At 37.8% G+C, this 27,699-nt stretch overlaps 1 protein-coding gene across 1 annotated transcript in view; it reads left to right on the top strand.

Moving 5' to 3' along the window:
- FHOD3 (formin homology 2 domain containing 3) overlaps positions 1 to 27,699 on the top strand; it is a 365,756-nt gene that overhangs the window by 271,653 nt on the left and 66,404 nt on the right. The window contains exons 12-17 of the mRNA XM_042808981.1: positions 1,816 to 1,913; positions 4,188 to 4,565; positions 6,894 to 7,016; positions 16,262 to 16,396; positions 20,277 to 20,327; positions 24,304 to 24,518. Of these exons, the coding sequence (XP_042664915.1) occupies positions 1,816 to 1,913; positions 4,188 to 4,565; positions 6,894 to 7,016; positions 16,262 to 16,396; positions 20,277 to 20,327; positions 24,304 to 24,518 (1,000 nt within the window). The remainder of the gene's footprint in view (positions 1 to 1,815; positions 1,914 to 4,187; positions 4,566 to 6,893; positions 7,017 to 16,261; positions 16,397 to 20,276; positions 20,328 to 24,303; positions 24,519 to 27,699) is intronic.

Genomic DNA, 27,699 nt, shown 5'->3' with positions numbered 1-27,699 from the left:
TTTTTCCTTTCCTGTTCTTCTTCAGTTTATTGTAAATATAACATTGATGGTTCCCAGTTCAACTTGCTCTGTACAAGATTTTAGTGTATTTATGTTCCTGTCCTTAATAGCTTTCACTTTGAAGAAAGAATAAGGACTTTTCAAAATTAGGAGCTCCAATGTTTCTAATAAATATTTCAATTATGATTTTGGGCGTTTTGAGATGAGTGAGGAAAGTGAGGAATTTTATGTCAATCTGGGAAACTGGACGGGAACTTAAAACAGAGTCGTCACAGGACAGATTTTGTTCATATTTTTAGTAGCCACATTATCAACATTATAGGATTCATTGTGCTGTTATCAGAAAGCTGTGAACCCACTGAGCTTTGTGAGTTATTTCCCAAATATGATTGCTTGTAGGACTGGCAAATCCAGACATTTTACTCTTCACAGGAGAAAATAGCAAAGCTAGTGTTGATCTACTTGATAGTAAAGAGAACGGACAGTATGGGTCCTCTCTGGTATCTTTTTCTTCCTTTAAATATGAATACATACTGTGATCTTCTACAACGTGGTTATGATGTTGCAATACCTTAGGAACTGTTAAAAACACTTTATAGATTTTTGCCAGAGTACTGGAAAAAGTTCCAAGTACTGCCATTTTCCTGATTGTTATAAGACTAACTCCATACAAATGCAACAAAATTTGGATTCATCCTTTGCGGTGTCATGATGAGTTTGTGATCTCACATTGTAAATATTCCTAATCCTTGTAACATGTAACCATACCAATTCTAGATGGGAAAAAAAAATCACAAAACATGCCTTTACAATTAAAGAAAACCAGCTTTCAGGAAAATGCAAGAAATGTATGAGTTTCTTACAAACTTTATTACTGTTCATATGCTTTATTCTTTGCATGGGACATAAACTAGTGGTATTCATTGTTTAAATCAAATGGAGAACTGGATCAGCTGCAAATGCAAAAGAAGTCCAAAGAGAGAATATTTTCTAAATCTTCTGTGGGTCTGTTCATCTTTGGAAGAAAACGTATAAATGGGAAGGATATGAGGCAGAAAATGCAGTCTTTTGTTTTGTTTAATATAGTTTTATTATTACTTATGTGGTTTGTAGGTTATGGAGGCTTTATGCGTGACTTAAAATTCTTCTCTGCCAGACTGAGGGCTGAACCAAAGCCTGGTTTGGCCATACTAATGATTCTTTACTGATATAATTCATTTACTGGCATTCAGTAACTTAAGTATTGCTGTGTGCAAATAGCCCTGAACTGATTTGGTCTCTCTGTTATTTCTAACTTAATGGCTCACCCTGCTCTTTTCTGTAGCTGAGCTATTGGCTGCTTAACCAAAACATTTTGTCTGTGTTAATTTTAAGGTGTAATATGCAGTTCCAGTTGTTCAGTGTCAACACAGTGTATACTGTCCTTTAAGCCAGATACATCTTAGCTACTGAGTCTAACAGTGGTATTGTGCTATTGAAAAATTTCCATTAATGCATGTGTAGATAGCAAATGGAAAGCCAGGTTAGGAAAAAAAAAAAAAAAAAGCTATTTTTCTTTTAATAAGAAAAAAAAAAAAAAACGTAAGTGGGGGAGAGGATAAAAATTACTGCGTTACTGCTGCCCTCGTGGCAACGCGTACTTAGCATGAAGTTTAGATGACTATTTGACTAGTGCCACAACTACTCCTCTCAACGTTTTCTTTCCATTTCTAACCTCATTGCATTTATCTTTCTGGGGACTCATGTCATTTTCTCTTCCAACTTTTCTCTTTCCATACCACTGCATGCCTCTTTCCTTGGTGTGACCTCAGAGAGGAGGAGGAGTATGAAGAAGAGGAAGAAGAACAGCCAGTCACAGAACCCAATACTGAGGATGAGGGGGAGGAAGAGACCAATAGGCAGGTCAAAGCCAGGTACTGGGATTCAGCATCATCCGTGCACCTTTTCTCACTCTGACATTAATTCACCACCAAGTGTGCGGCAGTGTCTACCTTTTCACTCACACTCCCAGCTCTCTTTTTAAAGCCACTCCTAAGGAAATCTTTTTGCATCCAAAAGCTTTGTCACTGTATGCAACTAAAGGAAATTGGTTTAGTTGTATAGGCTCAGGGCACTGAGAGCTGTTTGCATTCCCTCATTTTATTACCAAATGAGTACTGGTCACAAATCATAAGATTTTACTGACAGCATAATTTCTAAGCATGGTGTAAGTTTATCTTTTAGTTAGAACAGTGCTGAAGCAATGCAGTGCGTTGCTGAGTTAGGATACTGCTCGACTTACGTTTTCTTCCATATTTTCACAATATAGCCTTATTAGCAATGCCTGTAGCTAGGAAGAAGATTGACTTCTTTTAAATTCTGCTATGATTTATATCAATTTTTCACATTTTTAAATAGGAAAGAACTACTTAGAGGCAAAGCTGATAGATGTATAACATTTTATACAAACATGTCCATCTGTGTATATATGGCTGTAAACAAACCACTTATCAAAACAATATTCTCATATAAAATTTTCCGCTTATTTCTGAGGTATATATGGATTTGGAATCTGGCAACTTTATCCTAATAAATTGGAAGAAAGAAAATATGTTTTTTCTTCCAGACAGCCATTTGATTTAGGTTAAATTGTTTGGCTTTGCAACTCGGCAAATGAGATTGGATTTTTTTTTTAAATAAACCACATTCATGCAGACGCTATACAGCACAGAAGGAAGAAAGGAAACTGTTTAATGTGCAAATTCCAAAGAAAATACTGGACTGTTGTTATTAATATCTTCCAGTCTGCAAATGTAGCCAGTGGCTGCCTGAAATTTCAAAATTAAGTGATAATTTCCTCAAATCCTATTCTTAAAAGTCAAAGCTAAAACACAAGTTATTAGTAAATCACATGAAAATAATAAAATGCTGTGAAAAAGTGTTGAACACAAGAGCCATGAAAAGAACATAACGTGTGCTTCAGACTTTGTTCTTTTAAAATAATAGTCAATTTGAGATAACTGGATGATGTTCCCATGACTTTTTAAATATCACCCTTCACCATCACTAGTGTGGTGTAATAAAAATGATCTGAATCCTTGCCATTTGTTTTAAATCCTGTCGGGAAGAGTAGGAAAAACCTAGTGTTAGGGATTCGTGTCATGCACAGCTTGTGAAATAGATGAAGGTTTCCAGATTGCCCACTGTGTTTCAGTTGTGAAAAAATTACTTGGTATATATTTGATTAACTTCATAATATTCTAACATATGTAGCACATGTTGTTTTGTTGTTGTTGTGTATTCTTTGCCAAGCCTCAGATAAGGTCCATGCATTGCAAGCATGTAGGTGGATTGTAGAGATGGTCTCAGGAAAACTCAGCCACTGGCTAAGTGATTGAGCCCAAATCCCTTCACAGTGTTTATGCTTGAGGTGCTTGTGAAAACAGATGTCCAGGAGTGCATATCCCATGGCTTTTCACCTGCCTGGCTGATTCTGTTGCTCACCAACACCTACCTTCACCAAAGCAAAGCAGATGTGTTTTCTGTTCACGCAGTGCAGGTCTCTAACACAAACAGAGCAATTGATTGGGATGCTAACACTTAGATAAATGCTGATTCGGTTTTGTTTTGTTTTAATTTTCCTCTTTGATGGATAAAGTGTTTTTTTATGGGCTCTTTTGGTAAAAAATATCCGTTAACTGAGGGGAATGGTAATCAGATACCCGTCCTTCAAGAGGCAGTCATGCAGATTGTGTCTTGAAGTATCTATACTCAGTGCAACAGATCATCTGGCATGATAAAGCTGTTTTGTGCTGCTCTGACTACATTTACAACCTAGCTTGAATTACTTGAAAATTATTCAGAAAGTGGTTATGAAAAGGCTCATGAAAATTTGTTCTGAAGTCTCTGAACTAAATCATTTAGGCTGAGTTGCTTCCATGCCTATGTATTTCCAATCCCAAGAAGATACAAATACCTGTTTCCTTACTTCTGGGAAAAAAAAAAATAAAAAAAAAATATAAAAAAAAAAAAAAATAAAAAAAAAAAAAAAAAAAAAAAGATTATCTACAATTTAGAAGGGGTTATTTTTTGCCTGATCCTCCTAGACTTTTTTTTCTCTTCCAAGTGGTATGATCTGTTGATCTCTCTTTTCTCTGTTTCCCTTCTCTTCCCATCCTTTCCCTTCCCACAATATTTTCTTCCTGCAGTGGGGTCCCAGGTGCACAGGAAGCTGTGAAAGAAAACTTTTCACAGTGTTGTGATTCTTCAGCCACCTCCAGTGCCATTTCTCAAGCTGAGAGGCCTCTCCCCTGCTCTAGAGCAAAGAGCTCTTCTAGCAGCACCTCTTTTGTGCCTGATTCATCTGTCTCTCGTCATAATTCTGTTCTTTCACCACCATCTTCACCAGCAGCAGTTTTGCTAAGCTCTTCCCAAAATTCATCAGCATCCATTACTCCAAAGGCATCTCCAACGGTAGAGAAATTGCCTTATGTACCACATACTCCTTTTCACCTCTTCTCATATGACTTTGAAGAGTCTCCAGCACCTGTGAAAGAAAAGGAAGCAGAGGTGATGAGGGAAAACAGGTAGATTTTATACAGCTGACATGAATTTTTAGATAAATGAATAACACCTTTCAGGAATTTTATAGTGGTAATAATGTTGTGTTATTTCCAGAACATACTGTATTAGTTTTAGTCATGTAAGCCCGTGTTTTGATTTGATTGATATTCTTCCCTTGCCTCTGTTGTTTTCATCTCATCTATTTCCCAGCTTCCTCTGTGGAGCAGTAGATAAATAACATGTGATTTGGGAGATCACATAAAAGAGCATCATTTTGCTCTCATTTAAAACAGTGTAACTTGCAGGCATGATTTCGTGAAAATTAATTGAGTTTTTAAGATATAAAACTGAGAGTGATTGGATCAGTCCTTAGAATTACAGCATCACAGAATTGTAGGGGTTGGAAGGGACCTCTGGAGATATCTAGTCCAACCTCCCTGCTAAAGCAGGCTCCCTAGACTGGGTTGCACAGGAAAGCAAGTTCTCTCTAATTTAGTGAGAGTTATTGTTGCACTAATTGAAATTCTAGGTCTGAGAAAGAATTCTGCGCTGTATCAGCACAGAAGAAAAGTAAACACAATAATTGATAAGAAGGTCTTGTAGCATTTGATTGAAACTGAGGTGAAGCTTTCTGTTAGTGTTTAGAAAATAGTGAGTTCTGAGATTCTCTTGGGACAATTGAGCTTTGCCTTCTCACTCAGCATGGCCACAGGCAGGGTGTTTTGTGAGTTGAGTGTGCTGGAGAGAAGACCTGTGTTAGGTCTGTGCCTACAGGACAGCTCTATCCTGTTTAGCTACGCAGCCCTCCACTGGGGTTGTTTCTCTAGTTGATTTTCTTCTAGGGCAGGATTTCCATGAAGGCAGTCATTTCCCATTCAGCAAAATTCCTTTGTAGCTTAGAAATATTCATAGCAGCATTTTTTCCCCAAATGACTCCTCACTTCTCAGACTTGCAGCATGGTGTCTGGGATTTGTATTCTAGAACATAAAATTTGGCTTTCACAAAAAAAGGAACACGTTCTCTAAAGCATTATTCCTTGCAATATTAAAAAACGCTAAATGAATTTTATTTTGTTTTTAACATTGGCCTTGGCAATTAGCAATGCTATTGTACCCTTAGGAATTGAAATTTTGCATGACTAGATGTGTTTGTTAAATGGAGCAGAAGGAAAACAACCAGTATTTTCAAATAAAATTGCTGAGTTAAGAGGAATTACTGTGTGCTGAGGTGCATGGGAGAAGAAGCAGTCCAGAAAGGATAAGGTAAAAGGGGATCTATTGTATGTTATGAATTGTAATGAAGAAAATGATGGTGCTCTTTCTTCTGAACTGAGTTTTGAATCAGTTGGCCTTGTGAAATATTTCACCTACCGTGCATTGTATGCTTTCCAAAAGGGAAAATGGTAATTTGTGTAAAAAGAAATGTTCTAATTTTAACAAATCAGGAATCTCTGTGCCTCCAAGAAATGCTGTTTAAAAACAGTGGCTAAAAGGGACATAAAAGCAACACAACTGCTGTTCCTGCTCAGTATAGGAGCCAGGTTGAAAACGTTGATACAAGGGACTCTTGGGAGGTGGCCATTCCAAGAGCCCTGGAAGCAATTTCTCTTTGATCAGCAAACTCACAATGAAATCAAGCAGTTATGTGTGGTTGTTTTTCTTCTTTTTTTTTTTTTTTTTTTTTCTTTTTTTCGAGGCACAGAGATTCCTGATAGTAGAGGGAATGGCTGGTAGAAATTCCTAAAGCCATTCTTTCAGAAACATGTAATTTTAACCACGGTGATGATTTTTTAGACATCGTAAGACATGGCATGTAAGCTGTGACTTATGATGGGGGAAGGGAGAGAAAATGCTGTCTGCTTTAATTGGAAGGGATATGTATGCTTTATAATGCAAACGTTCACAAATTGTATATGTCCCTGTTCAGAGCATACTCAGGAATGCTGTTGTTTGCATTAATTTTCCTAGGAATTGCTGTTGTTGACATGGACTTCTGGGAGTCCCAAAAAGCTCCCAAAACAGCTAATGAATTTGACTAACTGAGCAGTAATTTAAGTATTTCTGCTCTGAGTAGTCACCTGAGTGGGTCATTCTGGTCTGTCAATATTTTCCATAACAATAGTTTAGTATTTGAATTGAGTATTTCTGTGACATAGTTTATATTAAAGTGAAATGATAGGTATATTTTGAAGCTGAGGTTAGAACAATATTTTCAGAATGTAGATAGATGAGAAAGTCTGGGATGCAGTATCATTGCCAATCTCTAGACAGGAGGATTGACTGTTTCATGTCTGCTTGCTGATGCATTTTTTTTCTCTCCCTTTCTACTACACTCCTTCTCACTTCTTCAGATACAATAGCTATGGCAGCAACTCTTACTCTTCTCTGCGACACTCTGGTTTGAGTGCTCCTACAACACCCACTTCTCGTTATGGGACAACTCTCTCACCACCTCAGGAGTCCAAGTCTGACAGGTTTGTAATTCTGTCACCATTTTGACACAATTACTTTATATAGAGAACAAAGGAGATAATTGTGAACTGTTTCAAAATATCATGGAGCCGGATCTTATTTAACATCGAAAAGAGAATGTACAGAAATCTCAGCATGTTCATTTCCCACGCATTCACAAGTCATTTGCTCAGCTAATATTAAAGACTGCGTGTATTTCCATCCTAATTCTACTTCTTTCACTCAAGTGGATAAAACAGATTTCTCTCACATGTATGTTGATCTGCATATCAAAAAGGTGAATTAAAGCACATTTTGTTTATTTCTATTTTTAAAGTTCAATTCAGACAGATAAATTTTCACATCATGAAGTGTAAAATCACAGAAATGTACTTAGTTCAGAGTTTCCTAGGCATTAACTTGTCCTTCCTTGAACACACTTGGTCTGTCTCACGGTATTTTGTTAAGGGCAAAACGTTCTTACGGTAGGTAAAAGAAGCTCAAGTTAACATGCCAGTTATCCTCTCACTTAGGAAAAAATAACTAAAACCCAACAACAACAACAGAACCAGGGTATTTTTAACAGTTGAAATACTATTTTGAGTTATGTAACATACTTCAGGAAGAAAAAGGATGGGAAAATATTATGAATACATGAAAAGTAAAGTCTTCTTGGCAAGAAATTTGGACCACCAGAAATGAATTGACTGTTACAACCTGAAAGTAAGTGACAGCTTCAGAGGACATCATACTGAGTTTAAGAAGGAAGGGTAGAAATTTTTAATTACGCATGCTGTCAAGGCAAACTACTAATTTCCAGTTAGGCCAGGAAGGCTTCATATTGTTTGTTGCCAAATTGGCTTTTGATTCAAAAAAATTCCATCTCCCTCCCCTGTGTTTGAACTGGGTTTTTTTTCTATATTCTTTGTCTACATTCTAATTAATTTTTATTAGCTGTTTTGGGATATTTTTGTGTATAGAAATATATATGTATGTTCTGTGTGTATGTATTTATGTTTAAACCTACCGGTTGCCTCACATCCTTTTGAGTCTACTACTCAGAATGGTTCAAGTTAGGCTTTCAGCATGTATATATTTCTACCCATGAGGTATTGATTTAATCTTTTTTTCAAGTGAGTAATTACATTAAGTTTATCCCTGGAGAAGGGCTTCATTTTTCATTTGCTCTTCTTCCATAAATAACTTGCCTTGATTTGTCTTTCCTGAGTTAAATCATTGCTGAGTGACACCATAATAAAAAACTCCATAGGAGCATTTTCACCCACTTTTACCATAGCAAAATAGATGTAAGATAAGCAAGAATTAAAGATATCCCACTGCTTCTGAAGGTTTAGCTTTCTACACCCTTTCCATTTTAAAGCTTCTGGTTGCTACTGAAGAAAAGAAAGCCAAGTAGTCACACATTGAGATGGCTGAAGACAGTTGGGCCTGTCGTGCAAGAGGTCAATCAGTCTGGCTCCAATCCAGCAAAGGAAGTGAGCTTTCATTTCAGCATGTGCGTAAGTGTGTTGGTGGCTGGGAGCCAAAATGCCTTGGCCCCACAGGACGAAGCTGTAAAATTCACAAATTCATAGATAGTTGAGCCAGAGGGGAGCTGTGTGGTCATCTGTTCCAACCTGCAGTGTGTCTCCTAGAAGCTAAGTGAGAACCTCTGTACCTTCACTGGCATTAAAGAGACAGTTGGTGACTCCTTCTGGAAAGCATTCCAGTATTTGTCATCATGCTAGGAAAATATTTCATGTTTTGGAGGAAATTTTGTCTAGAAGCATCTTCCAGCCATTGCACCTCATTCTGCTTCTCTTTGAAACTGGCAAACACTTTGCCTTCAACAAATCTCTTTTACGTGTTGCTGGGATTGCATCTCCATCCTTCCTTTAGGTTACATGTACCATTTTTCACCTCACCTGATAAAATCTCTTTCTTGTTAAAATTTGTAGCTTACTATTTATGGTAGCTGATCTCATCAGTCTTTCCACATGCTTGTATTTGACACATTTTGTTTATGAGTCTCTGAGAAGTGTGAAAAATGCCTGCATGCCACAGCTCCATGTTGCCGGCAGAGTAGATGCAGTTTTTCTTGAAAGATAATGAAATATAAGGATTTGGATGCTATTTTGCATCAAGACATGTTATTTTTTGCTGTGCTGCCATTCCAGACAGTTCAGGGTTCAGCAAATTCTAATGACACAACTATTTTGAAGGGCAGTTGTCTGCTTTCATTTTATTGTCCTGAAACGTATGAGTTGTAGAAATGCCCATGTATAGATGCACGGGTAGCATTTTGCTCATTGGAGAGTAAGCTGTGTAGTATGAGCAGCATATCTTGCTGCTCAACTACTAGGTGGAAAATATTTTGAAACATTTCACAGGTTTCTGTCAATGGTGTTTGCCTTAGCATATGACAAAAATTTGCACAGGAAAAAAGGTTAAAAGATGGGGAGAGAGGAAGAATTGATAGGAAGTTGCTTATCTATGGTTAGCTCCAAGGCAAGTTTTCTGCTTTCAGTCTAGGATTGCAGTAATCCAAGGACACTGCAGAAAGACCCCTGTCTTTTGTTATGCAGAGGAAAGCTTCAGAGGCATCTCCTGGTACTGTTTATCTGACCTCCAAAAGGAGAAGGAAGAAAGAGGCAGCGCATAGAGCACTGCCTTGCAGAATAATTCATGCCCCATCCAATTGTCCTCACAGGCTTTCTCAAGCCTCAGTTGCATTTTACTTTTGACAACGTAGGTGGAAAGCAGCTGAGTGGTTTACATTTTGACATTCATACTTTTAAAACCCTGCTTGGCTAAGAACCATAGGAAATCCAGAAGAGCAGCATGATTCAGTGCAAAAGTAACCAGATTTTGTTCTCTGAAATACTCATAATGTATGTATTTTTGATTGTACAGCAGAAGAAAAGGCTTACTTGACTGTTTCTTGGTTTCTAAATTCAGCTGCAGCCTTTTGCCAACTTCTTGCAATACTGTTCTTCTTTTTTATTTCTCTGGATCTCCTGTGGAGAGCCATGTTTCTGAAGTGCATATTGCAGCCATGGGAATCCTGCTGAAGAAGGGCAAATTGTAGGGCCCTTTCAGCTTGGCCTTTTATTAAGAAAGAAGTGTTATTGATTCCCTCATATCTCTCTTATTAAAGTTGTTCCTAATGCATTCCAATATAACCCAGTCCTCCTGTTTCTAACTGCTAAAAACTGTTTTGCTCCAGAAATGTACTGCTCCCTGTCCTCATGACTTAAATCACCAGTTAACTCTCTCCTCCAATCCCAAAGGAAAGAAATATCTCAATTTCAACTTCATGGCTTCATAAATTTTGCTAAAAAAAGGGAAATAGCCAGACATTGTTACAGCACATCAGTGAGAAAAGCATTTTTCTGTACGTCTGATGAGTTACCTTCTTGTCTAGGGGAAGGAGGTGTTTGTTGTAAGACTATTCTGTATTTCCTTGCCTTATCTTCACATCTGTGGTACTTAAGTTTAGCCAAAGATTGCTTTCTCAGATTTTGAATCTTATACGGTCACTGAAATTGAAAACTGCAGCCTCAGTCTGCAGTTTTCTGGAGTCATTGAAAGCTTGGAACAGCTCTGCTTGCAAAGCTTGTCAGCTCCTCACACTGTGTTTCTGATGTTGAGGTGTATGCATTGTTGAAGTAACTGTAGTTAGAGGAGACCCTGAAAGGGTCTAACTTATGTGGCAAGAGAGCCTGACTTTGACATCAGCTTTTCATTGCCAGGGAAATATATTTTGTTTTCTGCTGCTGTGCTTGCCAAGGTAAGTTTATTCTGAAGCATTTGCCAGGAGACAGTTCCCACAGGGCTTGGTAGTCACATAGTTATGCAATTAGCCAAGCTAGTGCTGTGTGCTAGGAACGGGAGCTCTTAGACCTCATTCTCTTCCCTTTATCTGATCATTCAAGTGCCAGGAAGTTCAATTTGCAAACCTTGACCTCTGGATCCTCTTGGCTGGTTGGTGTGGACTTAGTCTCCAGCTCTGGCTGATCAGTCTGATGTTCCTCTGATTATCCAAGTAAAACATTGCTAGGACACTTGCATATTATTCCAGTTTGATGCACTCTCTAGCATTTCCAGACTAATAGAAAATGGACTTAAAAAAGAAGAAAGGCTTCATATCCCTTAACTTGTCTTCTCTCTTACTTGCATGATGGTCTACAGCAGTAGGATAGCTTAGGCTTTTTTAATGAACCTTGAACACTGACTCAACTTAATGTTTTTATAGATCTTTTAGAGGTAACGTACCTCCCAGTTTATCCTTAAAGCATTTATTTCCACTCAAGGTGCACAGAGACACTGAGTTTAGCATGGCTGGATTATAGATTATTTTTTCTCCACTGATCTTAAAGATATGTTAAATATCATACTGGAAGCTTAAGCAAGAATTTTAGCAAAAGTCTATAAATACTTTTCCTTAGAATTTTGTTTCCTCTCCAGATGCTTGAAAGTGATTTTCTGGCAATCTGATGGTTTTTCAGATTTATGTCTCTTAAAAAACAAAACAGAAATGCTTGAGAATGGTAAACTGCTTTTCATTTAGATTTTCTACTAAAATTCTAAAATTAGATGTTGTAATTGACCTCATCAGGGAAGTGCTGCTAGATGAATCTTCTTGGCAGGTTCTCTTCTTTTTTATTTTTTTTTCTTTTTCTTTTTTTTCTTTTTTTTTCCAATTAGCTATCTATCACTAAACTGCACTCTGGATTTACTTTACTCCAGCTGTTAAACACTGAAGAAAAGCAAGAAATCTATGAAATAAAACTTAGTGTACACTCTGTAAGACTACTGCCATCCCAAGAACAGTTTTTCTTCCCTTGGCTTTATTTTCTTGCTTCTTCTACCATCTTCTGTGTGTCTTAGTATGTACTTCTGGACTTCCAGTCCAGAGACTGTGGCTGTTTTCTCTTGTGGCAAATGCAAGCACATCTTTCACTCTGAATAACATAATGAGGAAGGGATAGCTTGATAGTTGATAATACTGGCCCAGGGCAAAAGCCTCAATTTTGTTACTGAAATTTTACTAAGAAAAGCGACCTTAGGAATTACTGGATGATTTACAATTTGGGAAGCAGTGGTGGCTTACACTGGCCTAGCTGCTCATTGAATTACTGTGTAAGCAGTATTTTTGATTGCAGCTTTGCATGCTTTGTGATATGGCAGTGGCATAGATTTAAGCAAAAAACATGAAACAGTTTACAGCCTCAGACTAAAATGTAAGCACTACTGGCTGAACACACAGTGCACAAGGAGGATGCAGTCACTCACAAATAACAGCAGTACTGGTATTTAGGGAAACACATGTTAGCCTCTGTCAAGAGAATGGCTTTGCAGGTTACTCCCACATGGGAATCAAAGGGATCTGAGGAGCTACAGGTTGACCACTGTGTTGCACAAAGATAGAAACAATTTAAAAACTGTAAATGTCAGTCTGCAGGAGTTCTGTATGTGCATAAGGACCTGGTGCATTGCTCCAGCTCTGCACAGATACTCTATTATAGCTTCATTTTTTGGAGCCTTTCAGGCCAGTTAAAAGTCCAGCGCTAATCGGTTCTTCTTTTGGTCATTTTCAAGTTTCTTCCTCAAAGGAAGCATTAGCCAGTAGTTTTCTCTCTCAAATTTTTGTTTATTTTTTGAGAGAAGTTTTGTAAAGTTTCCTCAAGTAATGTTTAGTCTGTTTGCAAAATCTTATATCAACACACTTTTGAATTTGCCGTGTCATGTAGAGAGACATAACACAAGGAGATTTTCTTTAACTGTGAAAAGCACTATGGCTCTTGGCAGCTTTGTCTCCTCTTTGGTCCCTTTCTAAGCTGGAAATCAGATTTATTTTGTTAAAGCCGAGAGGCATTTAGAGTTACTTGAGGCCTGTCTCAGATGGGAACTGCTCACTGTCCCCTCTTTGCAGCCTTTCCATGACTGCTGAGGTAGGAGCACGCTGGAAAAGTGGGTAATTAGTGCTTGCTTATTAAAGTGATGAATGATTCTTACCCTTGCTATATTAGAGAAAATCCTGAATATTAACCTTATGACCTAAGGGGATTTCCCCTTGTATGTCAAATGATCATTTTTTACCTCCTAAAATAAGCTTTTGTACTTGGTATTCTTGTTACAGATACAACTTCCATTTCATAAATTTTAGAAATTCAACTAACAGAGAAGCGCAGAAGATTCTTTCCAAGTTTAATGAAGAGCATTTTAAGCTGATAAATGCAATTTCAGTATAACAGAATGGCTTAGAGTAAGACAGACATGCTGGCTTTGTTTTTCAACAAGACTATAATAATTCAGGTCCCTTTTTCACTTCTGCAACATATAGCCTGTGATGAAGTATTTCAGAAAATGATTAGATTTCTTGTCTCCATGAATTTGTTTGGTTTTTTGGTGTGTTTTTGGGTTTTTTGTTTTGTTTTGTAATTATGACTATTTTACTATTGAGATAAAGCAATAAGATCAGATGAGCTGAATTTTTCTTCGGGAGTTTTTGCTGACAGACAATGTTTTTGCTTTGTATTTCTAAGAGTTGACAAAACTAATATGGCACGTGGATATATTAGATATTGCTTATTTTTCTACCTGTATGGCTCTGAATCTTTTATTTAGATTGCAAAGCTGCTGTTTGTATGTCAAATTTTAGCCAAGTGAATAGTGCTAACCAATTTGCTCTAGATCAAAAGCCCTAACAAGGTGATTTGGTACATTCAGGCATTCTATTACTAGGCTTATCTTAGAATCCCATATGCTGGGCTGAGCTGCACATCTCCATACAGTTTCCCTGTAATCCCTTTAATAAGAATTTGTATTCACCAAAAAGCCCCAGTGAGCTTAGTGCTGAAGGTTTTCCGCCTTCTAGATACTGTGCAGACTACAATCGCTGTGAGTCTCTCAGAATCACCCCACCCTTCAGTTAATTTTCCTTCATGTTTTATCAAGTCATAACTTCCTTTAACACCAAATGGAGATTGCAGACTTAAGGAAGCTGGATGGAATGGGATGGCAAGTTAAATACCTGGAACACACATAAGCATGCACTTGATAGAAACCCTCTTCTTGCCTTCTTTTCCTGATTCGTTTTTAGATGGTTTCAAGAGAAGATAGTGTCCAGTTTTCCACTTCCTAGAGCATTTTCTGATGATACTCAATCTTATGACAGTGATTTTTCAGCGTTCCTGCTGAGAGCTTTCTCTTGCATCATGCACTGAAAGTTGAAAACTTAAAGTCAATTTAAAGTAAGTTCAAGGAAAAAATCACCACAGGTACTTGGCTGTCAGGATTTGGGGAATTTTTTTCCCTCTTTCTTAGCACTGAGGAATATTGTAGATTTTTATGGTTTTGAGCATGATCCGGCATTGATACTATAGCTCTGGACAAATGCCAGAAAGTAGGCTTATAGACTATCAAGTTTTATACCTTCTTATATAATGTTTATGCTGGTGGATAGAACATATTGAAATTCAATTTATTGAAATTATTGAAATTATATTCATGCTACCCTGCTGCCAGTTGGGCTGACATGACTATGTTCTGTGATGTAGCTGCTCTCATAGGCATAGGCACTTGGAAGATACGTTTGCATTAATCTTTTTGTTTTCTTCTGCACCTATTTTCACTGGCAAACCAGTGCTCTTACACGAAAGGCCTACACTGTGCACTGTAGGCATGTAAATCAAAAAGGGTAATGATCTGACCCATCCTTCATGCAGAGTTCAATCTCTTTTCAAAAAAGGTAATATATTTTTCTTTAATCCTTTCATTACCAAACTCACTTTACAAAAGTGCACAGAAACTGTCCTACATGAGTTATGTCTGTTTGATTTTGTCAGTTAAATTCAGCGTGGATACATATACATCTGTATAGAGCTATCCTCCACTATATAGATATTTCCTGTCTAAGACACAGAAAGAAAAACAAGTTTTCTCTGAGGGAGCTCCCTTGCAATGTGAAAAGATGTGTGAGAGGAACCACTCTCTTATCCAAAGCAGAAGTTATAGTAAAAAAAAAAAAAAAAAAAAAAAAAAAAGAAAGGGAAAAAAAACTGGGTCCAGACCAAACTATAAGAATTTATAAATGTAGCTTTTAAAACTGCATTTACTGCCTGGAGCTGTTTCATCTCAAAGGAAAAAATCAGTTTCAGATCTGAGAAGTCTTTACTGTAGAGGCTGCCATTTCTAATGAAAAAAAGTCCCACATTATGGCTAGGCATTTCCATAGTCGTGCATTTTAACAGCCTTCTGAACAACAGCCAAAAGTTTGATGTGCGTTGCTAGTGGTGACGTTCAGACCTCTTCATTATAGTAACCTACTGAGGAGCATCCAGTTCTAAGTTATGGTAAGAGAATCGCAGAGAAAGTTACATTTCAGACTAACTTGTCTTTATCCATATGGCATGTGGTGGTAAGTTGTTCTTTTTGTTCACTGTACAGAGAACAAGAAGAAAACAGACTAAATGACCAGGAAAAACAAAACAAAACAAAAAACTTTCTTACTGGTAAGGATAGTTAAGCACTGAAATGGCTGGATATGATACATCCACTAGGGGCTTTGAAGGCAGGTCAGACAAGCACTTTCCAGGAATGGACTGAAAAGACTATATGCTGTCTTGGATAAAGAAAGGAATATAGGTAGTTCTCCTCCAGCCACATTTCAACTAGTTTTGTTACAGCTATTTTGAAGACATTTAATGATTGTTATAACTACCTGTGCAGTCCCTGGGTATTCTGTTGATAAGTTCCTACACTATTAATTTTACCTTTGCATCAGACATAGCAAGAAAATGATAATAACAGAATTTGACAGTGTGTAAAGAAAAAGCACTCCTTAAGAGAGCATTAAAATTGTTGATGGGCAATTCTGAGATCTTCTTTTGTTTTGTTGTGCACAGGAATCTCAAGTGCTTGTAACACATCTGTTTTTAACATTATTGCGTAAGATGTTTGGAAAGTGCTTGAAAAGTGTTCAAGCGAGAATATTGCAATTGAAAGATGCTGAAGAGTTCTTATGGGTACTTTTGTACTCTGAAAACTTGGAGATATAGGAAGCCTACATTATCTGCCTTTCTCAAGCTTATCATAGTATCTAAAATCAAGAAGATAGTCAGTAGTTTGAAATATCCATACATAAATGCTGCTGTGTCATTCCATTGGTTGAGTTTATGTTACTTGCTGAATGACTGCTACAATTTTTTTGCCAGTATAATCAATAACAGTGACATTGGGAAACCTGATTACCCCTTTTCTGCAGGCCAGCTTTGGGTGGTCTCCTTACATCATCTTTCCGGCAGCACCAGGAGTCCTTGGCAGCAGAAAGAGAAAGACGACGTCAAGAGAGAGAAGAAAGGTTGCAGAGGATAGAACGTGAAGAAAGAAACAAATTCAAGTAAGAATCATGTTTACTATCACTCTGTTGTCTTAATATGAGATGGGTCTGCAAATTATTGAGATATTTAAATGTGAAACAATTTCATTGTTGAATATTTCCTGGGTATCTTTGGATACCTTTCTTAATACAAACATCTGAACTGGTATATTAAACATTATGATGAATTTTATTATTTAAAAAAATCAGCATTTTTTTAAGACAACTCTGCCTTAGCCAATTATTCTATGTGGAAATTCATAAAAGCTAATTTTTAGTAGCTAAAATGCCTCTTCTCAAAGTATAATCTCAGTGAGACATAAGTTTGAAGGTGGAACTAGGAGGAATGGAATCTAGAGAGAACTAAGATACAGATATATTTTGCTTTTATGTTTTGCAAAGTAAAAGCATTTTGCTGTCTTAGAATGTATGGTAGTGTTTGAATAGCTGCACATTTTCCTGCTTTTCCAAGCACACTTCTCTAGCTCATGGAAACAGTAAGAGACAGAAAATAATTATCAAAATTAATACTCAGCAGGTGGCCAAAGACCTCAGCTGAATACAGGACACAGCATTTTCACATCTGAGTCCATGTCATGTGCTGTGGGACACCAAGATGTTCTGCCTGTAGGTAGTAAGAGCCAAGTTCTCACTTCCTGTTTGATTCATGCTGGAAATCCCAGTGTAGTCATCAGCAAAGACAGCAGTGGACTTAGAATAGATGAAGTGCCTACTGGGCCTACCATCTGAAGAGCATGTACTAGGAAGCAGTTTTAGTTTTTTGTAGACAGGAGTGAAAAGTAAGCATTTTCAGTAGTCAGAAGTTATAATACAGAAATATAAATTATAGTAGGATATATGTTTTGTTAGAGAGATGCTATTTATGGGAAAGATGTTTCCTGTAAATAAGTTTCATGTCAGCTTGTGTATTAGTATGCAGGATTGTTTTCACTGTAATAATCTCTTAAGTAAGAAGTGGAAATGGTCTGTGTCATAGTGGATTTAGAAAGAGGAATTACTTGCTAGTGGTTGGTTGCTTGCTTGGTTGAAGGAGATACTCTACTGGCTCCAGAAGATAACTAGTTTGGAAGAAAATGAGAGATAGAGGGAAGGTGGAAGAGTACCATAATAGGATCTTTGGCAGCCAACAGCTGCCCAAGTTCTCCTGAAACAGAAACAATCAGGTCTCAGTCCTCAAGTGTCTTCCAAAAACTTTCCCTCTAAGTGGTATCATCAGTCTGCAAAAGGCTGTCGTGGAAAGTCAACATGATCTTTCAGAAAGGAAACTCCCAGACCAAAAAAAGCTACTAGGACATTTGGCAGCTCGACCTGTTTGAATAACAGATTTACCCATTTCACTAAATGTTGGCTGAAGTAGTTGTTCTTGCTGAAGGACCGTCTTTAAAATAATAATAAAAAAAAAAATAGCCCTTCTTTTAAAATTTACATATTCATCCCATTACTCTAGAGTCAGAAAGTGGTTAACTACATGTCACAACTGTCACATATTTGAGACAACAATTTGTCAGTGCTCAGTGTTTTCATCTTCAATATTTGAGTTCCCTCTTCACCCAAAAAAGTTAGAGGTTGTGTTTGAGAATAGGGTCTCCCAAGCCACTGACTTTGAAGGCAGCATCCCACAGTTGATTAACCAGTCTGGAAGGAGGAGGACAAAGCCACAGCAAACAGTTGTGGACAGTTTCGTAAGAGTTCATGGGATCTCATTACTGTATGATCAGTCTGGCTCTCTCTCTCTCTCACCAGTCTCTGAAGATGTATTTTTGGTTAAAAATAACACTTCCAATTCACAGCCTTTAAACTTGTGAGCAGTACTGGATTTACCATCATGACTAATTTGTTATCTCATTCTTTCCAATTCTGCCTTGACAACATTGCAGTAGATTCTGGCACCATTATTGACAAATTGAGAATAATTTAGGAGAGAGCATCACCACTTGTGAAAGACCTTTTATTTAGAAGTGTTAAAATGCTTTAAAAGCTACTATTAGCAAAAGGAATGCTTCACAAAATGGATGCTTTTCTCTGCAGAAAGACTCTTGTCTCCATTTGCATATGTAGAACAATATGTCCTACAATGAGTGGATTGTTCTTCATCTGTACTTAGATGTGAAAGTAGTCAGAGGGGAGTGAATAATGTTCACTGTGAGTAATTTCACTGAAAAATTGTTTGGGTTTTTGTTGTTGTTGTTTTGTTTAGCTTTTTCCTTGGGGCTGTTCCCATCGCTATTGTAATTGCAAAGAGTACTCTGAAAATGTTGTAAAAGTATAACCAGTAGTGATTCAGAAGTATGTAGAGGGTAGCCTGAAACAATGTGTGTTTCATGTTAATGCTGGTGTTTGAAGAGCAGACCTTTAATAGCTGTTGGAGCAATTAATACTGTTATTACTATATGATTACTGTTATAGATGGCAAGTTTGATGACCATAAATATAAAGAGAAAAAGTAGTGTTTTATTGGAAAGTCTTTCTGGTACTCGTAGGTTGTAATGGGAAAGAATCTAACAGATACAGTATCATCCTCTGTGTCAGCAGATTCAACTAAATACTATTTAGCTGCTGTATGAAGGCATATTTGGATATTTATTGGGTTCTACCACTATCTGAATTAAATTTGATTGTTGAGGAATTATTCACTGATTTGCTTGATGATAATTTTTTTTATTTGTAGATATAACAGGCCTACTTGAAATTACGGAATCCAGGCATTCTGCAAAGTTGACTTGGCAGAAGTTAGATGTATGGGGGCTGCTCAGAAAGTAATGATTCCTTTTTTATTATGTTGGCCTACGACATCTAAGGCAGATGTTGGTGGGATGACAGTAGTGGCTGAACCTTCCCACCAATATTTCATTATATTTTGTTTCCATGCTACAGATAGTAGAGTGGCAGTTTGACAAAATGGCATTTGACATGGAAATGCACATGGATCAAAAGTGTGTCATTTAATTCCTCCATGCAGAAAAAAATTGCACTTACATGCACTTACATTCATCAGCAGTTGTTGAACATTTAAGGACACCAAAGAATGGACATGAGCACAGCGAGGTGGTGGGTGGTCTGTTTCAGCCGTGGTGACAGCAGTAGTGGGCCACCTCTGCTGGTGCAGATTTTTATGAGTGTGACATGCAGGCTCTTGTTCAACTCTGGAAGAAATGAAGAGCTGATGGTAGTGACTATGTTGAAAAATAATGTGTAGCTGCAAGTTTGCTCTATCAAGTAGTGTTATAGTGATCTTTCTATCTGTAGTAGTTTCCATGGAAATAAATAGGCATTACTTTCAGAGAGACCTACATACGAGTTACTTCAGGAGATAAGATAGAAGGAGTTTTGTGTCTAGACTTCAGGGTGAAAAATAAATAGCAAAAAGAATGTCACTGTTGGATGATCCTGAGCGTGTCTTCTAAGAACTGTCCTAGTTGGTAAAACCAAGTGCTCAACCAGTTTGCTGTCACATTTGCAACTGTAAACTAAAATACATGTAGGAAAGGTGTATTAGAAACAGGACACATAATGTCTGCTCCTTGCCTTGGTGTAGCTTGCCAGATACAAGCAGTCCTTGTTTCAAGGTATTCCATGTGGGGCCAATGAACAGTTGTTTTACAGCCACTAATGGGCTTGTTTCTTAAGAAAGAGTTCTTTTTTTTTTTAATTTGTCTGAACTGTGTATTTGGTGTACACATGTGTGTGCTATATGCATAAATACATGTACATAAATAGATTTCATAATTTTTTCAGTCTAAAATTTTTTGTTGAAATCCACCTTCATTGTTTCTGATCACCTTTCTTAAACTGCTCTTGGTTTCTTCTGCTGTATATATAATTCTGCAACTTACCTTATTATTTTGGTTTCCTCTGCAATTTACTACAATTTTCTTTTTAGCCGTGATTATTTAGACAAAAGAGAAGAACTAAGACAAGCAAGAGAAGAGAGGTCTGTATATGCTGCATCCATCCCTCCCTTTGACTGTTTCCACTGTCTATATTCTTTATTGTTGTGTATTTACACTGTTAACCATGCATGCTCAGGACACTTCCGTTCAAAAAGAAGTCTATAAGGAAGCTGTTGTATTATTTAAAGAGGAAAAGCAAGCCCAGCTGTAAGCACAGCAATAAATAAGGAGCAGTGGGACTGAAATGCATTAGAGTGATTGATAACCTATCTTTTATCTGTTTGTGTGTGAAATTAGTTTTCTCCATTTGCCTCACAAATTTGTCTGAATTTAGTGTAGTTACAAATCTAATAAGCCTGTGTTTCTCACTCACTAGGACCCAAGCTCTCTGGAGGGTCAGAAAAGGCAACTGTGGATATAGCAAAGAAAGCGGGGTAACAAACATTGGAAAACTGGGTGATGGAAATGAGTCTGACACCTACTCCCAACATAGTTTTCAGGGCCAAGTTTTTTTTGCCCATCTCTCTTATTGAAATTATAAAATTATAAAGCTAAGCAGCATTTTTCATTAAGAGTTTGATTTAGTTTTTAGATAGTATTTAAAGGTACTGAACTTTTTTTCTTTTTTCTTTTTTTTCCTGTCCCGATTCCAATTTAGAGAATTTCAAAGCTCTGGGCTAGACTGGGAGTTAAGTGCTTATGATAGCACATTTTTCAAGGAATACATGACTGAAGACCTTTGCCTTTCAGTAGCTTCATCTCTACATTCACTAGTAATTGCACCCTGGAAAGATTTCTTGTTTTTACCTGGAAAATATGCATGTTACTGAACAAACAGTAGATGAAAAATCATCCAGATTGCCTCAGTTCTGCTTTTATGGTCCTCTAGAGGTTGCTATACAGAGGTGCTTTTGGATTTGTCAAGATGTGGAATTATATTATTGAACTATGAGAGTAGCTGTAGTTTTTTCATCATATAATGAGGCAACTCTTTTCTGCAGACTGAAATTTGATCTGCCAGCATGTCTATTGTGGATGAAGTAACTAGTATTAAAACATGATTTTGACATCTCTAAGAGTAACGAAAGTTGGGTGGTCATTCTTTGTCACTCCACACAGTACAATTATAAATATTTTAAAACATTTTCTAAAATAAAATGTGTGTGAGTACCTAAGCATCATACACAGATCTCAGTTGAGTAAAACTTTTTGCAGCAAGAATACTCATCAGCAATATCTGAAACAAGCTAGAAGTGAACTCCTCATCACTTTCAGGTTGTATGGGAGCGTACTATGTCAGCTGAAGTAGTTTTTGGAAGTGTTCACCAGCATGGCATCTCTGCTGTGCAGTCTGATACAATTTCACTGGTCAGCAGGAGCATGCCTCTGTCATTAGGCTGTTTTTGAACTGAGATGTTAAACTGACTTGAAGTGCTTCCCCATAAAGAAGAAAGATGCATTTGCTTTGACAAGTAAACATTGGAGCACCATTCATTTCATGTGTTCTGTTTGTTTGATGATTTGAGGCTTTTTTATTTTGCTTGGTTGGGTATTTTCCAGTGGTGGTTTAACCCTACAAAGCTGAGCTTCCAAACCCTCTCTCTAACGTGATTTACAGATCAGATGGGGCGGTTCTACTGTACACCCACTGACTTTGTTGGTACAGGAACAATTCAAGTTGACCTAGGGGCATTGCTCAGAGACCTTGATAACTCACAGTATTTTTTATCTTCCTGAAGGTGTTGAATGTAATGCTCATGAGGCATACCAAGTGGATAGCCCGTAAATGCTTGGCTCTTTGTAGAAAGGAGTCAGCATAGACATGGTATTGTCTGCAGGTTTTAATGATTTGAAGGAATATGACAGTATTGCTTCTGTATGGAATCACTGTGTCCATCCTGTTCCGGTGGAAGTGTAGCAGAAGAACGATAGCTTGTCCTTTTATTTGCTTCATTTTAAAGTCCAATACATGGACTTTAAATACATGTTCTGTTTCAAGTCTGAAGCATTAATAACGGATTATCGAAGGATGTTAGTTCCTGGTTAAGTTGCCACATCTGCTTATTAGTTTGCCCTTTCATTAAGTAGTTCTGCCTCTGTCTTGCCATGAGAGTTGCTGTCCTGGTTCTGTTTTTTCTTTCGGTATACTGAGCAGATATATTTTGGGAAGACACATCTTGATGATAATCCTCTGTTTTGCTGGTGAGCTGTGTAGTACACAGTGGCAGAAGCTAAAATTTTAAAACAGCTGACAAAGAACTGAGGATAATAAAACACTGTAGCCCCCTATTACAGAAGGATCTGTCCAGATCTTGGCTGCAGTGTGTTGGCAAACGGCAAATGCTTCCATTGCAGCCAGCTAGGCTGTACCTGTTTTAGCTAATTGGTCAATTTGAATGGCTCTTTATGAGGCTTAAGTCCCTTCTGTTCTGTTTGTGAGAAGGTGGAAAACGCAGTTTGTAAGGAGCCAAAGTTAAAAGAAAGACTGGCTTCATTAAATGTAACAAAACATTATGCTAATGCCAGCAGAAGGCTTTCTCCTCCATTGAAAAGGCAAAAATCATCCTTCAGAATTGGCTTCATGTTAGAACTGTAAACAGTTCCTATTTTATAGCCATACAAGTATGTGGCTTATTATATTTTCATCCAGAATCGGTAGGGGTTCGTTCTTTCTTGCGAAATTTGTTCAAAGCATGTGCATACCTCTGGAGGAAAAAAAGAAAATGAGTTTGTTCTTCATTATTGCTGTTTGCAATAAAGCAAATTGCCTCTGAAAACACAAGAGCAGCTCTTCAAAGACAAGTTTTCTACATTCCATATGAGTGTTTGCAAATGTGCATGCGTGTGTGCTTACCATATGTACTAAGCATGTTTGTTGCCCCATGGTGCTGACTTCTTTACCCCCCCCCCCGCTTTTAATGCACACTTGTACACTAATTCAGGCTGTCAGTGAGGCAGGCTGGAGGAGGAGAGGTGTTCCATGTTACAAAGTGTTCACAACAGTGGATTAGAGGAGGATGACTGCAGCATTTAAGGGATGTAAACAGTAGTCTTGTTTAACCTGTTTAACAGTTCACTTGTGGGTAAGACAAACAGTACAAAGCCTGATCCAGCTGTAATCATGAATTTGTTCATTAGTAAATAATGGTGGATAAAATTAGTAGGCATCTGGTAGAGGCACGTATTTCAAAGTTATTTTGGTCACAATGTATAAAGCACACTATGAAGAATATGATTGGTAGCTGGTCTTAATAAACAGTTAGTGAGTTCTGCCTGCCTAAAATGCAAAACAGATGTATCTTTGTTCTTTTAAAGTGACTTTGATGAATAAACTACATGTGACGTCAGGTCCAAGCTATTGGATGTCTGAGTCCGGCAGAGAAATTTTTTAGAATAGAAAAAAGAAAACTTTCCATTGTAGGCTCTGGAGAGAACAAAGTGAATTCCAGTGCATTGCTCTCAGAGCAAATAGGAGCAGGTTCAGAGACTTTAGATAGTCAATCCAACATTTATTATTGGTATTATTTTCAGGGAGATCTGTTTTTGTCTGCTGCACTGAGCCATTTTCCTCTCCTTGCATCTAGTCTCAGACTTTGGCTGCTTGCATCAGTATTAAGGGGGTCTGGCTTTGGAGGTTGTTCAGTGTTTTTTTTCCTCCCGTTTTAGTTTTGGGAGAGGGAGGGCTGGGAGGAGCAGGAGGTGAAGTAGGAGGGTGAAAAGGAGGACAGACAAATGCTTCCTAAAGGAGAAGTGCTATGCAGACACAACGCTATATCTAAGGACTCTCTAATTCTGCTGCTTTTTGCTTTTGTTTTGTCATGAGCAGTTTAACATTTTTCAGGGCAATAGTCTTTGCTTTGGTGTGCATTTTTTGGCAGGTTGACCAGGCAACCAGTTTAGTGCTGTACCCCTTGAGTCTGGAAGTCAGCTCACTCTTTGCAGGTGTTTCATCCATAAACAAGCATCAGCCACAGACTTCTTTTTCTTTACGGAAACCCTTTGGAATTTAACTTTCAGATACAAATACTTGGAGAGATTGGCAGCTGAGGAATATGAGAAGGAGCTGAAGAGTCGAAGTGTAAGCCGAGGCAGAAGTGAGCTGTCCTTGAACCTGAAATCTCCTTCAGCCCCATCCTCACCTGTATCCAAGTGCGTCAGCCCAGCATCCATAGAGTCCCAGGAAGAGCTGAAGATCCCCTCTACCCCCTGTGGTACTCCACAGCACTCAGAAGGTAGGTAAAAAGCAGGGCAAGGGGAAAATATCTTTTGTGATTGTTCTCTCTGACTAGCAGTGATTTTTCATGCATGAGTGTAAGAACATCACCTCTGAAGTGCCAAAGTAAAGGGTCTTGTTATATTGGTTCTTGCTGTCTTCCTAAACTTCCTTTTCTTTTTTTTTTATTCATAGATTTGGATGTCTTGTAGTCTATTCAAGCAAACAATACAATGCTAATCATTGCTACGATTTATATTAGTATTGTCTGATGCTATTAGAATGGATTAATTGGAAAATATATCATACAGAGGGTCTTAATTTTAGCATCATGTTCCTTGTATATTAGAAGTTACTGAATGCTAAACCAACAATATTCCTGCCAGCAGATTTTGGTTGTGTGGATTCTCTGGAACAACAGATGAATGCCAAGATTATAATAATCTTCCAATAGAACACAGGCTGAATGGGGCAAACAGAAAGGCTCTTTAATTGAAGGCAGGGAGGGTGTGTTGGTTATTTTTAACACCAACAAAAGCTTTTAAAATTGTAGCAAAAGTAGTAAGGGACTTAAAAGAGACCACAGACAATTAGTGAAAAGGAAAGTATAATTAGTGTTTGCACGGTTGGTTTGCTGTCATATAATTTATTGGTGTACAGAGCAATGTTTTTTTGTGTGTGCACGTCATTCTGCCATTTGCAACATGTTCCCCTCCTTCAGTCTTGAAAAAAAACACCCACCATATGGTTTTATATTTGCACCACACAATATTGCATTAACTTTGGGAGCTAGAGTGCATGTTGAGGGTGAATTATCGCCATCATTCATTTTTATTTTATTTCCTGCTACATGCTATTGGTGATTAATGCATTTGTAACTTGCACTGCTTGGTTTTATTGAGTGTTTTGGCTACTAGCATGCTATAAAGCAAGGGAATTTAAGAAAAAAGTTACAAATACCAAATGTTACGTATGTTTATTCTCACTATATTAAGTAGGTGAAGTTTATTTAATTTAGGTTTATGTGTTTTTTCAATTATATTCCCAGTTTTATTATTTAGCACCTTAAAAGTCTCGGTGGAATCATTTGAATTTAAAAACATAGGTATTTTCCTGTAAATTTGATAGTCAGAAACATCCAGATACCCATTTCTTTGAGCTTTATGTTACCTTTAGAGCAAGTAAGCTGGATTTTTCCACCATTAGGATTTCAGAGCTGGGTAGGGAGCAAGTATCTCTTTTATGATGATTATTTTAACATATTTCCCCTGGAAGCATTCAAAAAAAAATAATAAAAAAAGCATGAAATGGAGCAGCACAGCAGCACAGTCCATTTGGAGAGTACATTTAGAGCAGGTGTACAGGGCGACATTAGGCAGCCTGGTTGTGGCAAAGCTATCAACAAGTGGGTAGGCAGGACCTCTGTACTGAAAATTCTGGCAACATCAATAGGCATCAGAGAGCAACACCTGGAAGCTTAGCAGTAAACTACAAGGAGAAAAAATATGGATGGAGCAGGATGGGATTCCAGCCAAGGGCAACTGAAAGCAGACAGCCAGGACAGCACCCAAACATGGGCTCGAAATCTGCATTCTTAAGTGAAAGCTGTGCATGAAAAAGGGTAGCTCTCTCAGGCCTAGGAAAAATATTGGGAAGGTCATTTGAAATAATGAGCACATGAGGAGGGCGAGTTCTCTTGTTCTCTGGAGGTGGAAGATGATTGGATCAACCAACAACTGGCAGGCTTCTTTGCAGATTTTGTGCCATGGCCTCTAGGCTGTTTATTATCTGAGTTCCTTATGTTCTTTTTCTGTCCTTAGGAAATGTTACGAATCGCACTTAACAGAGAATGAAACTGAGACATTAACTTGCTTAAGCAAGTTGTAGGAAAGCTGAAATAGAGCCCTGGACAGAGCTAGTTTACATTAACCCCAATTAGTTGTGTTGAACATGGGACTCATCATCCTCTCCAACAAGCATAAAACTGCAGAAGGAAAATAATTCCTCAGTTCTGTTCATAGGACCCTCCAAAGACTCTGCAAGAGTAATGTTAACAGATGTGTTATACTTGCCTGCACAATTCAGACACAAAGTCAGATGAGAAGTGCGTTCCTCTAGTAGCAAAGCAATCTGTTGTTTTAGACGTTAAATTTATTTTACCCTGCTTGTGTTGAAGTATAGTTTGTCCATCCAGTATCTACTGGGCTTAAGTAGGAAATGGATTTTGTCTGTTGAACTTTCTCCCACGCTATGAAGCATCTCAGTGTCTCTACCCAACGTAAAAATCTGGACATAGTGATCTGTTGAGAATATATGAGAAACCATAGTTTTTTCATACAAAACAATTGGTTCCACTGAAGTAATCAAGTCTTATACAACTTACTCTTGTAAAACTTGTGGTATGGCATTCAGAGGAAATGAAGGCAGTCACATAACTGCAAAATAGAATTTTTTTTTTTTTCAAAGCAACTACTTCCTCTTTTGTAATTTCATTGGATAATATTTTATGAAATGCACATGTGCATTAAAGGAAAGCAACAATAACCAAGAAATCTCTGAAATCAATTCACAAAAGCATCAGATACAATTCCTTCTTTTAGAAGAGCAGCTTTATGGAGTACTCTACTCATGGAAGTAAACAAGTCAACCCAAGTATGCCTTCTGGATAGAAGGAAAATTTCTGAACGTATCAGTAGCAAAGCAAGGTTCAAATATTGCATTAAATATGACTAGTGAGGATGTCTGGAGATGGAGAAGCACTGAAGCATGAATGTGCAGTGGGGCCATTACAGCCACAGCTGTACGGCAGGACAGAGGAGTAGGTGAGGGAAGGGATGACAAAGGAAGAGAGAGACAGTTCCCTCCTGGCAGTCACTCTATGCTAATTGTTACCATTGCAAGGGTTGGGGAGAAAAGATTGGAGGTTGGGGGTGGAGAAAGAAAGAGGTTGAGGGTGGAGAAGTAAAGGAGGTGAGCCCTGCTGAATTCACTGCAAGATGAGTCTTGTGCTGGAAGAGCTGAAGGGAGATCCAGACTTTAAGCTTTAAGTTTTGGTTGAATTGCCTCAAGAATTCAACCAACCTTCTTCAGACTTGCTTTGTTTTCTCAAGAGACACCGTTTTCCAGCTCCAAATAGAGAGCAAGGAAAAGAGATGAAGATGAGGTTGACTAATTTATTACAATTGCAAGGGGTTAGGTGT

This window comes from Centrocercus urophasianus, unplaced genomic scaffold, assembly GCF_019232065.1.
Source record: "Centrocercus urophasianus isolate 14NV4802_14NV808 unplaced genomic scaffold, USGS_Curo_1.0 seq_11, whole genome shotgun sequence".
Lineage (NCBI taxonomy): Eukaryota > Metazoa > Chordata > Aves > Galliformes > Phasianidae > Centrocercus > Centrocercus urophasianus.
Note: the sequence above shows the minus strand (reverse complement) of the source record. Positions and strands in the feature narration are given on the sequence as shown.